The 13,493-nt window shown below is 48.9% G+C and overlaps 1 protein-coding gene across 1 annotated transcript in view; it reads right to left on the reverse strand.

The window, feature by feature from the left end:
* The window catches only part of LOC141256027 (immunoglobulin superfamily member 1-like), a 100,024-nt gene that overhangs the window by 34,997 nt on the left and 51,534 nt on the right, over positions 1 to 13,493 (reverse strand). Inside the window, exons 7-10 of the mRNA XM_073671141.1 lie at positions 10,383 to 10,667; positions 9,963 to 10,244; positions 9,208 to 9,501; positions 6,608 to 6,874 (exon numbers count right to left, since the gene is read on the reverse strand). Coding sequence (XP_073527242.1) covers positions 6,608 to 6,874; positions 9,208 to 9,501; positions 9,963 to 10,244; positions 10,383 to 10,667 — 1,128 coding nt within the window. The remainder of the gene's footprint in view (positions 1 to 6,607; positions 6,875 to 9,207; positions 9,502 to 9,962; positions 10,245 to 10,382; positions 10,668 to 13,493) is intronic.

The raw sequence follows: 13,493 nt of genomic DNA on the forward strand, positions 1-13,493 counted from the left end.
TGACCATTAAAATTGGTAAAGTTGAACTGCCGGCACAGGGAGTGATTATTGTGGACATTGACCGTCATGAAAGTCACCCCAAAATAACTGTGGGTACTAACATAATTGAAAATTGTCTTTCAGAAGTAATTGTAATTCTACAACAGGTGGCGGTGAATGCTAGTTCTAGCCAACAGAGAGTCCTCAACAAGGAGATAAAAGCCCTGATGAGACGGCAGCAGGTAGAACTGTCTGGTGGTGAGATCGGTAGCGTAAGACTCAGTGATCCATTCCCCATTTCCATGCCTCCCAAAAGTGAAATGATGATCTGGTGTCGGACTGCAATCGGGTTGAGAGGTAGAGACTACCAAGCCATGGTAGAACCCGTGTACTCAGACAGCAGGCCCACCATTTTGACAGCCCGGGGGGTGGTTGATGTCCGTCATGGGAGGGTGCCCGTCCGCATCCTCAACATTGGGGAGAGGGAAGTACACTTACCCAGGTACGCTACACTCGCCAAACTGTTTGTCGTCGAACACCAAGCTATCAGGGCCGTGGAACCCTTGCCTCCATCTCCACAGGCGGAGGGTAATGGCTCCCAGAAACAAAAGGAGGACTGGTGCCAGAAACTCCACGTGGGTGCTGACTCCACTCCCCTGCACCAAAAACAAGGAGTCTACCGGGTGGTACAGGAGTACGAGAGAGTCTTTAGTAAGCACCCGCTAGACTTCGGCAGAGTAAAGGGGATAGAACACCACATCCCCACCGGGAGCCACCCACCAATAAAAGAGAGGCACAGACCTGTACCCCCTGCACATTATCAGAAAGCCAAGGGTATGCTACGGGAAATGAAAGAAGCTGGGGTCATTAGAGACAGCTGTAGCCCCTGGGCAGCCCCTTTGGTTCTGGTCAAAAAGAAAGACGGCACCATGAGAATGTGCGTGGACTATAGACAAATCAACTGTATCACCCACAAAGACGCATATCCGCTGCCTAGAATAGAGGAGTCTTTAGCCGCACTAAAATCTGCTAACTTCTTTTCTACTTTGGACCTTACTAGCGGGTACTGGCAGGTTCCTGTGGCAGAGGCTGACAAGGAGAAGACCGCCTTCACCACCCCGATGGGACTGAGTGAGTTCAACTGTATGCCTTTCGGGCTCTGCAACGCACCAGGGACCTTCCAGCGGCTGATGGAATGCTGTCTAGGGCACCGAAACTTCGAGACGGTCCTCCTTTACCTGGACGACGTGATCGTCTATTCGAAAACCTACGAGGACCACCTAAAGCACCTGGCCGAGGTGTTCGAAGCCCTGGCAGGCTATGGCCTGAAGGTAAAACCATCGAAGTGTCACCTGCTGAAACCAAAGGTCCAGTACCTAGGGCACGTGGTAAGCGCGGAAGGAGTGGCCCCCGACCCTGACAAGGTCACGGCAATCAAGAGCTGGCCAAGCCCCTCGAACATCAAAGAGGTGAGACAGTTTCTCGGGTTGGTAGGCTACTACCGAAGGTTCATCCCCGGGTTCACCAAGATGGCAGCTCCTATGCAGGACCTCCTGATCGGACAGTCCAAGTCCAGAAGTCAAAAGCCACCCTTCCAGTGGGATAAACCGGAAGAGGAGTCCTTCCGCCAGCTAAAGTTGGCCCTCACTGGGGATGAGATCCTGGCCTACCCTGATTACGGCCAGCCTTTCATTCTCCACATAGATGCCAGTAATGTGGGACTGGGAGCCGTACTGTCCCAAAACCAACAGGGCAGAGAACGGGTGATCGCATACGCCAGCCGGAAGCTGAGGCCCACCGAGAGGAACCCGGAGAATTACAGCTCCTTCAAGCTAGAATTCTTGGCGGTGGTGTGGGCCGTGACGGAACGCTTCAAGCATTACCTGGCCTCCGCAAAGTTCACCGTGTACACGGACAACAACCCGTTGACACACCTGGACAATGCAAGACTGGGTGCCCTGGAACAGCGGTGGATGGCCCGTCTCTCCAACTATGACTTCGTGATCAAGTACCGGGCAGGCAAAACCAACGCCAACGCGGACGCCCTATCAAGGATGCCTCACTTACCTGAAGGTGACGAAGACCCAGAAGAGCTGGAAGAGGTAGAACTCCCCGCGTTTCACCGGTATGGAGCCGCTCAACACTCTCACCGCGTGAAGGAGGAGGATCTAACAACTGTGATGATGAATCCCCTACCTCACTACAGCTGGGCCGAAACCCAAGATAGTGACCCTGCTGTCCGCCTGGTGAAAGATCTGCTGACCCGGGAAGACGCCCGCCTAGATCCAGATGCCCCAGAGGAAGCCAAGCAGCTATGGAAGGAGAAGAGTAAGCTGTTCCTCTACGAAGGCAAGTTGTGCAGAAGGATTGTCAACCACCGGACGCACGAGCTGACCTGGCAAGTCGTGGTCCCAAGGCGAGATGCAGCTATGGTCCTGGGAGCTTACCATGACAGAGCGGGACACTTCGGTTGGAAGAAACTGGAGTTCCTACTAAGAGGAAGGTTCTTTTGGGTCGGCATGAGAGGAGCTGTGGAAAAATGGTGCAGAGACTGTGGCCCTTGTCACCTAAGGAGGAAGGACCGTACCAGCCAGAAGACACCCTTGAGGCCCATCGTCACCACGCAGCCTCTTGAGCTGGTAGCTCTGGACCATGTCAAATTGGCTCCCAGCCGGTCAGGATACATCTATGCCCTGACAATCGTGGACCACTATTCCCGTTTTCTAGTGGTGGTCCCGGTAAAGGACTTGACAGCCCAAACAGCGGCCAGAGCCTTCCAGCAATATTTCTGCCGTCCACACGGGTATCCGGAACAGGTCCTGACAGACCAGGGTCCAGCGTTCGAGGCTGAAATCTTCCAGGAGTTCTGTAACCTCTATGGCTGTAAGAAGATTCGGACAACGCCTTACCACCCCCAAACCAACGGGATGTGTGAGAAGATGAACAATATAGTCATTGATCTCCTGAAGACGTTGGCCCTGGAGGAACGCAGCCTGTGGCCAGAAAAACTGCCGGACCTGGTAGACATGTACAACAATATCCCGGTGAACGCTACAAACTGCACCCCGGCTTACCTGATGCGAGCTAGACCGGGTAAGCTGCCCGTAGACCTGGAGATGGGAGTCCTAATACCTGAGAACACCTCCCCGGATGCGGACTGGGATACGGAAAGGCAACTGCAGTACAAGAAGGTACAGGAGAGTGTGGAGAAGAGCCTGGCCCAGGTGAGAGAGAAGCAAGAAAGACTCTTCAATCAACACGCCCCTGCTAGTCCCCTAGAACCTGGTGAGCAAGTCCTAAAGTGGAAGAGAAGGCTACATAAGTTGGACGACCAGTGGGAAAGGGAACCCTACACCGTACTGCAGTCTGACCATGACAACCCAAAGGTGTGCGTAATCACCAAGGATGGAGGAGAAACCACTAGTGTCGTCTCCAGAGACCACCTCAAAAGGTGCCCCGAGCAACTCCGTAGTGCAGAAGAGGATCAGAGTGACCTTGAACCCGCAGAGGACAAGGAAGAAATGATCAGCACCGTTCTCGGAGAGTTCCCTCAGTCCTGGACTCGCATAAATGATGCCATAGTGGTACCTGTCCTGCATTTCCTGCAACCGGCACAGCAACAGCCAACATCAGAGCCGGAAGGTGAAGAGGAGCAAGCGGTTCCAGAGGCAGAAGAGCCTGTACCAGCAGCCCAGGAGAGTCAACCCTCTGCTGACAGTGAGCCTGCCATGCCTGCGGTAAGCCAAAGAACCCGCAGACAGCTGCCTGCCCTACCTGTACACCCAGCTGGTAGCTGTACCCCTAACGCTAGTGGGGAGAGCCAGGTTGGTCCACCACCAGACAGTGGGTTAAGGAGGTCAACCAGGAGCACAAAGGGACAGATACCCGCTCGCTGGAGAATATAGAGTGTACTAAATTGTAAATAACCTTGTTGCCAAATGTTAAAATGTTTGCCAAAGTTACCTGCATGTTTATTAATAGTGTGTTTCAGTTTCTTGCAGCTACCGTAAGGACTCACAGGTTATGGACTTTTTATAACCGGGACCTTGTATGGACTGCGTTCGGAGCTTAACCCAGGAATGAACTAAGACTGTAAAGGACTTGGGGTAGGACAGACCCCCACCTGGTTAAGGCTCCCCGTTGTTTTGGTGATATGGACACCCGGTCACAGGCCACACTGTGACCTAAAGAACTCAATTTGTGCGTCGTCTGTCTATTAATGTTTTATGGTTATGCATATTGTCTTTGTTTATTGTTTAGTCCCGGAGTACTAAATTTCACTAGGGGGGAATGTGTCACCCTACCTGGATGCCACAAGTGTAATTAAAGCTGTGTCTGAGAGCAAGGGGGAGGTTCTCTGGTTAGGGGAACATTAGCATGCAATGCCTCCTGTCTCAGGCCAGTAGGGGGAGCAGGCTGCCCCTATAAAAGCTGGTACTGGGGACAGGGTTAGGGAGAACTGGATTGCCTGTCTCAGCTTTGAGACGTGTCCCAGAGTGGAGCAGGGACAGAAAGTTGATTGCACCTAAGAGGAAGTGTGGCAGTAGGAGAGAGCCACCAGCCAGAGACAAGAGACGAAGAGAGCCTGTCTTGGCAGAGAAAAGACTTAATTTTACCAGACTTTGGTGTCTGAGGCTGGAAGGATTCCACATCCCCCAGCAGAGAACCAGTTCGCAAGGGACTGTACTTTCCTTGGCCTAAGAAGCCTGGAGGCCCTGCCACAACCGAAGGGACCAGTAAAGCCGTACCAGGCTGGGAGCAGAAAGGAACCCACGTCGCAGGCCATACAGGCGAGAATACACGGAAAGCTTGGAAACGTGGGCTGTTACCCTATAAAGAGGAGATAGCCAGAAGGAGCGCAGAAAGCACGGTAGGCCTACACCCTCACCCTGACCAGGGCCAATTTCCCCGTTGCTCTCAGACATCCAGGTCCCCTCCTAGCTGGGACTGTTTGTGGGTCAGTTTACCTGTTTAGTAAAGACCCTGGACTGCAATCTGTTGTCTGTGTGCTCCTTGCTCCTCCAGCACTACCATCACTCCCACCATCCACTATACTGCCCTGGGGCCGCACTCTTCCCGTGGGGAGTCACACTACCATAGCTGCACACCTCATCAGCCCCAGCGGTCTGCATGCAGCGGCGGTTCCTATTAACCGCAATCCACGGGTGGCGTAGTCGTACATAATCAATATAACGGACTACCACTGGCCTGACCACCCTGAGCCACGGAACCGGGTTGCCACTACTACTCCCATCGTTTCCCCCTATTGCCCGGATCTGAGTGCCCCACGGCCCAGGGGGCGAGTCACTAGCACTGGGAATTCTTCTCCACCGAAGGCAGTGCACTTGGATTTCATTACCTTTCACCTCAAGGAGTTTGTGTACATCTTTCCCTGCAGTACCACAGGCTTGACGTGCCCAAAAGCCCCGGCACCCATCTTGAGTTCCCAGGACCGGCAGACGGATCTGCACAGAATGATTATATGGCAATCCATTGCCCCGAGTAACAGGCTCATGTTATCCCTAGCAGCCCACTGCACTTGGCCTCTGCAATCACTTCACCACACTCTTGAACTGAACTCAACTTCCTGTTCTTGACACTAACCCCCAATCTCCCGATTCTCCTCCTTAATCTGGACTGGCTGTTATAGTTAACTCAGGAGAATTACTCTCAAATAACATGCACTACTGTAAAATACATTTAACCACTTGGGGGTGCCAGAGAGTGGACCACCACTCCCACATAAGCACAACACACATATCACACCTGTCACACAAACACAGTGCACACATCTGATATATCACACAAGCACAGGGCACATATCAAACCCATCAAACAAACACCCCACACAAAGCAGACACAACCACAGAACATATTTTGTTCACTTCGCACAAGCACAGTGCACATATCAGACGCGTCATACAAGCACAGCGCTCACATCAAACACATAACACAAGTGCAACACACAAATCAGACATGTCACACAAGCACAGTGCACATATCAGACGCATCACACAAGCACAGCGCACACATCAAACACATAACACAAGTGTAACACACAAATCAGATATGTCACACAAGCACAGAGCACATATCAGACATGTCACACAAACTGAACTCACATGAAACACATCACACAAGTGCAGCACACACATCAGACATGTCACATAAGCGCAGTGCACATGTTACAGAAGTGCATGACAATCACTGAACATATGCAGCAGGTAAGCACAAACACACAGCATGCACACAATTATTACTGCACAAACCACATCTTAAGCAAGTCAGCTACACTTCTATGTATACTTACCACTTCTAAGTCTCATTAAAATAGGATGAAGTCAGAAGCTCCAAAGCTATGACGGACACACTTAATACACAGATACAGCAGAGGTAGCAAACACGCTACATGTATAAAGAACCAGATACAAGTCATCAAAGACAATTAAGCTTACTACATACCGTACATACTGTACGTTAAGAGAACAAAGTCTGCAGCAACAAATTATTTTTGCCAGACTAAATCTACCATAAAAAAAACCTTTATGCACAAGCTAAGGTATGTAAGAAAAGAAAACATATTACGATGAGCGATCATAATTCATAAAACTGATGTTGAGAAACTCACCAATTACATAAACATTAACGCTTCGGCTTCTGGATGACTCCATGTGGCGTCCCTTGTTATTAAATTTGTATGTACAGGTATAGTTTCCATTGTTGTTTAGCTGTAAGCTTGGAATTAGATGAGAGGAATCATTCTGCAGCAACTGGCCATCTTGATATATATTGTGACTTGCACGTACAAACCCTTGGCATGTTAAAGCAAGGTTTTCTCCTACTATATAAATTTGCAGATCTGGAACCTTCTTAAGAACAGGACTAACAGGTGGATCTGAAATAATAATATAATAGATTCCAATTATTATTTATAAACTAAGACCCTATACATGGACTTCTACAATGTCCTACTGCTCCTCCATGTGCCTCACTTTTCATATGAAGTCATGCAGAGGTTATTTCTTCTTTTGGATTTGATAAGAACAGAAAAAAATATGACATGTTCTATTAGATGTTTTGTATTCTAAAGGTATTTACTCTTAAAAGCACTGCGTCTAGGAAAATAGCTCCAGGGTACGACATCTTATAAAGTCATATGGCGGAATATGGTCTGCCTACAGCCCTAAATGTGCAGTATATAATGAGCCATACTGTGTGCATCAGTACAGGCTCAGGGCAAATGGTAACGGATGGGCACCACACCAGGACCGATTCTAGCTTTTCTGCTGTCTGAGGCGAAATTAGAAATAGTACACCTCCCCGCAGTGCAATTAAAAGGGTTTTCCACTATTCAGACAACCCCTTCTGAATCCCTATGTTTGCCCCCACTGAAAAAATAACACCCATACTCACCTCCGGTGCCGGTGACGTTCCAGTGGTGCTGGCACTGACTCTCCTGGGGATCGCGTGACATTGTTATGTCACACAATCCCTGTAGTCAATTAGCACCGGGTTCACTCTCCCTGCCTTCGGACATAACACATAGATCCGGACATCTGGAGGAAGTGAAAGATCAGCATCTCTCACTTCTTTCGGATGTATGTGAGAGCGGAGAGTGAAGCCACCGCTGATTGGCCACATGGATCGCGTGATTTGTTACATCATGCGAGCCCTGGGAGAGACAGTGCCGACACCGCTGGAATGGCGCTGCCACCGGGGGTGAGTGTAAGTGTTATTATTTTACAAGGGGGCAACATAAAAAAGGGAGGTGCCGGTGTCAGTGCCCACTCCCCCCCACTTGCTTAGGGCCCTAGCTCAATAGTTACCTCTTCCCGTGCCTCCGCAGCAACTCCGGTCTCTTCCGCGGCTGCTGCACTGTGACGTCTCAGGTCAGAGGGTGCGGTGACGTCTTTACACAGCGCTCTCTCCTGAGCCGTCACAGGCAGCGCAGAGCAGAAAGACGCCGGCGCAGGAGAGGGGTCCAGAGCAGCGGCAGCAGGTGAGAAGTGAGGTGAGTATTTGATTTTTTTTTTATATGTATGGAGGCATGGGGCATTATATGAGGGGGGAACAAGTGACATCTTGCATGGGGCATTATATGAGGGGGGAACAAGTGACATCCTGCATGGGGCATTATATGGGGGGGGGACAAGTGACATCCTGCATGGGGCATTATATGGGGGGGTGACATCCTGCATGGGGCATTATATGGGGGGAGAGGTGACATCCTGCATGGGGCATTATATGGGGGGGAACAAGTGACATCCTGCATGGGGCTTTATATGGGGGGGAACAAGTGACATCTTGCATGGGGCATTATATGAGGGGGGAACAAGTGACATCCTGCATGGGGCATTATATGGGGGGGTGACATCCTGCATGGGGCATTATATGGGGGGGTGACATCCTGCATGGGGCATTATATGGGGGGAGAGGTGACATCCTGCATGGGGCATTATATGGGGGGGAACAAGTGACATCCTGCATGGGGCATTATATGGGGGGACAAGTGACATCCTGCATGGGGCATTACACGGGGGGGGACAAGTGACATCCTGCACGGGGCATTATATGGGGGGGAACAAGTGACATCCTGCATGGGGCATTATATGGTGGGGGAACAAGTGACATCCTGCATGGGGCATTATATAGGGGGGGGGAGGTGACATCCTGCATGGGGCATTATATGAGGGGGAGAGGTGACATCCTGCATGGGGCATTATATGGGGGGAGAGGTGACATCCTGCAAAGGGCATTATATGGGGGGAGAGGTGACATCCTGCATGGGGCATTATGTGGGGGCCAGTATTCTGTATGGAGCATTATAAGGGGGCCAGTATCCTCTATGGAGTGTTATATGGGGGCCAGTATCCTCTATGGAGCATTATATGGGGACCAGTATCTTGTATGGAGCATTATATGGGGACCAGTATCCTGTATGGAGCGTTATATGGGGACCAGTATTCTGCATGGCGGACTATACTGTCCGGTCTGCACTGTGCGTTGAGAGAATTCACCGGTTTCTGAGCTATTGTAGAATTTACAATAGATATCGCTCATGTAATGTAAGAAGTGTAAGAAGTGAAATCTTCAGCATTGTACTATATATATATTTCTCTGCGGTATCTGTGCATCATGAATCGTGGTATGTGTTAAAGGGGCCCACTGAGACTCTTTCGCCCAGGGCCAACAAAAACCTGGAGCCGACCCTTGTTGAGACATACATACCCTCCACAACGATAGAGGCAGAAGGACTTGTATGTGAAGAAATTTGCCTTCCAGAAATATTAAGCCCATACTGACACTTATAGTTTCCTGCATTCTCCAGAGACAAATTAGATGCTACGTATGAGGACATTGTTTGAGGTATCTCAGATCTGTGGATTTCGAGGTCATCTTTGATGTACTTCATGGAAATGGCTGGAGACTCCTCAGGGAGACAACATGTAACCCTGACAGTTTCCCCCTTAATATAAACTGGAAGCTTGGGAGCCAGAATGATGGATGGAGCTTGAGGAATATCTGTCAATGAGAAATATGACATTAAATATGTACGTTTTACCATTATTATGGGACCTCAGTTGCTGATCAGTTATGCAATTAAAAGATTCTGACTTATCTACAGCGACTTTCCTTTTCTATTCAGCCCGGCTCTCTTATTGCTTTATGAATGTCTCTAGAGCTTATTTCCACTAACACAGATTTAGAGGTAATAAAGTAGAACTATGGCACAAAAGCCGAACCTTCACCCTTGACCCATTCTGCCATATATGATTACAACATGCGGCGTAGCTTCGCTATATACAATATTTCAGTACTTTTTGTATCTGTAATTAATAAGTCTCTGTGTAATTGGCATGGCATGTAGTGTTCTCTACTCTTTACCCACACGGTCTGCTGAAGCCCCTATACCCACACCCTTGGTCACAAACAATACATTGTACAAATAAAAATCCCATTTAGCGGTGTAGAAAAAGACATACCTACTACATTGATGGAAACAGACCGACTTCTTTTAGAAGATACTTGTCTTCCATATCGATTACATATGTAGCCACATGAAAAATTTCCTTTATTTTCCAGGGATAAAGTAGGCATACTATGTTGGTTATCCCATAATGTGTGAAATTTCTTGTCATCTTTGAAATACTCAGTGTTAACCACCTCACAATTATTAGCTGGCCTACAGGTAATATTGATATACTCCCCCCTTATATACATAGGTAACATAGGGTTCAAATCAATGGCAGGTGACTTGGGGGTGTCTGTGAAAAAATGTAAAATTCAAGATAATCATTGGAGAAATGGCACAAGTACCACATTAAATCTTTTTTTAATATTTCTTATGATTGTTCCCTGATGTCTTTTATTCTATGCCATGTAAGATTATTCTTCATATTTACCTTCTACAATGATGGAGATAGGTGGACTTCCAAGGGAAGACATATGTCTTCCAGAGTAATTAAGCCAGTACTGACATGTGTAGTCTCCTGTGTTCTCCAGAGATAAATTAGTTTCGATCAATGTGGACATTTTCTTGGGTGCTTGGAATTCTTGGTTGTCTTTGAAGTACTGGATTTTGATAGCTCTAGACTTCTCAGGAAGAGAACATGTAATGCGAACAGTTTCCTCCTTTAGGTACACAGGTCGCTTAGGTGTCAGAATAACAGATGGTGTCTGGGGGATATCTGTAAATTAAACACATTAAATTGAAAATTAAGAGGCTCCTCATTGTGGTCACACTTGGAGATCATAACTGAGATTTCAAGATTTTTTTTATTCCGTAATACAAAAGGTATTTTGGTGCCCTAGGCAGATGAAGCTGATGGCACCCCCCTTCCCCACCTCAATGAACCCTCAGCACCCAAGTAAAGGAAATGGTCAGAGACTAAGGTAAAAAGGACGCCTAAAGTACCCCCCGTTGTTCACCAAAAAATATCAGGAAAAGTAAAAAAAAAGTGATGTACTTTAGGGGTGAGGCTCAACAGGGAGTGGGGCCATTTGGTTTCAATCATCATATTATATAGCACTGTGTACTTACAATTGCTCATTTTGCCTTTCTACCCAGATAATTCTTCTCTTTTAGATTAGGTATATGACATCTCATGATTAAAAACAGACAAGCCGAATCCTTCTAAGTCAGGCCCATATACATTTGTATCTCATGAATCTACAACTCCCAGTATGTCCTTAACAATGGTAAAGAGATGCTGTGAGTTGATGTTATCAGTCATTACCAGACGGTGAACCATACAGGAACCACAGTACTGATCAGTGATGAGACGTAGTTAGTATCAACAAGTAAACATTTACATCCAGGTACCTTATAGATGACATCTTCTCTGATTAAGTCTTTTCTTTCTTTTCATCTTCATCTTGTCCAGATCACATGATGACTTTTCACATCCACAGCTAGTCTCTGCACACTTCCCTCTTCTCCAGTCTCTGTAGCACACCTACACAGTGCCCTTTAAAAATAACCGTGTTATTAAAATACCCTCTGTATAAAAATATCTGTTCATATTATGACCTAAATAAGCCTCTTATGGTATAAGGCTTCCGCACTATCCGCCTTAATGAGCTACACCACCACACTGTCAGCCAATATCAGCTATAATCGCCACACAGTATGAACCACTGCCTATACCATGGCTGTCCTTCTCTAGTTCTCCCTTATACTCTCTACATCTCCACATTGTCCTGCCGCCATGCTAACCTCTCTCCTTCCTTGCCCCCATTTTCACGCTGCCCCTCTCCATATCCATTCTGTGCCCCTTTTCACATTATGCCCTCATACTACCCACCACGTTGTCCCCCCTCACACTGTTCTCCTACACGGTATGATGGTGACCACAGCTGTCCATACAGTGTGATATCCACAATATCCCCCAATATACACTATGATGTTGACCATAGACCACCATTGTACAGTTTTATGTCCCCTACAGCCCATGTACAGTGTGATTCCTCCCCACAGTCCCCTATACAATGATGCCCCCCACATATCCTATATAGTATGATGTCCCCACAGCCAGGTAAAACGTCCTCCACAGCTCCCAGTGTAATGTCCCCCACAGTCTCTGAAATAATATGATGTCCCCCACAGCCAGCCCCTCATATGTCCCCACAGCCAGCCCATCTTATATTCCCACACAGCCAGCCCCTCATATGTACCCCACAGTCAACCGTTATGTCCCCATCAGCCAGCCCCTCTTATGCCACCCACATCCAGCCCCTCTTATGTTCCCCACAGCCAACCCCCTATATGACGCGCCCCTGGGCCTGTGTCGCGCAGCGTTGCTCACGCGGGAGCTTACCCGGAGCCGGATCTGTTGAGGGTGGTAGTCTCGTGGCGGTGATCCGGTCCGTGCCCAGGGAGTCAGACTAAGTGGCGCTGTATCAGCGGTAGATGTTGGACGACTACGCCACCCGTTGAGTACAGCTAAGGAGCTGCTGCTGCAGGGCAGACCGCTGAGGCCGGTGGTAGGATTGTGCAGCGTGATAGTATAACCCCCAACGGGAGGGGTATGGCCTCAGGGCAGCCGACGTGGATGATGGGGGTAGCAGGAACCACTCGGAGACGGTACGGTGTAGTTCAGGGTCTTTACTGGTGACAAAGATAGACCCTCCCGGAGTACTGGCTAGCGATTGGGGCCTGGTCAGTCCTTGAGCAGATAGGATCTCCCCTGGCCAGGCGGAGTTGTAGGCCTCCCAAACTAACGATACTCTTCTGGCTACCTTGCTAGAGGCGGGTATAAGTAGCCCACGTCCCTGAGTGTACCGTGTGGTGCTCACCCGTATGGCCGGTGACTCGGGGCCTTCTAGTAGCTTTCGCTCCACGAGGGCGGTGCTGGTCCCACGCGTGTGACCGTGCCTTCGGGTTTCTGGGCCAGAGGACCTGCAATCCCCTGCCGGTCGGTTTCTGCTGCTGGATAGGAGTTAGTCCCCACAGCCTCGGACTCCGGGTCCGGTGATAACTTCTCAGTCAGGGCGAGCTCTGCAGCTGCCAGCCCCTGACTCCTTGTAGCACTGCTCCCACAGAGCTCCTGTTGTTTCTTCCTATGCTGCTTCTCTTCTCTACTTCTTCTCTACTCACTAACCCTGCCTCAGCCCTAGGTTTATATAGGGGAAGTTCTTCCCCTCCCAGGACTGGGCAGGAGGTGTGGCATGCATAGGATCCCTGACCAAGAGACCTCCCACCTGCTCTCAGACGTAATATCTCTATCACTGTGGCAACCAGACCCCTGGGGTGTCACATTCCCCCCTAGTGAAATTTAGTACTCCGGGACTAACATATTTTTAGAAAAACATAACAAGGTATAAATAATAATAATACAATAAGAAAAACACATAAAGATGGTTACGGCGTGTCCGCAACCGGGTGCAGTTTTGAAGAAAACAAAGGTGTCCATTTCACCAAAACAGGGAGACGTAACCAGGTAGGGGTCTGTCCTGCCCCGAGTCCTTATCAGTCTTTTAGTCCATCCTGGGTTACGCTCCAACTAATTGTACAA

The sequence above is a fragment of the Phyllobates terribilis genome, unplaced genomic scaffold (genome assembly GCF_046119375.1).
Source record: "Phyllobates terribilis strain yellow unplaced genomic scaffold, ASM4611937v1 Scaffold_1__5_contigs__length_1240528914, whole genome shotgun sequence".
In the NCBI taxonomy this organism is placed as follows: Eukaryota; Metazoa; Chordata; class Amphibia; order Anura; family Dendrobatidae; genus Phyllobates; species Phyllobates terribilis.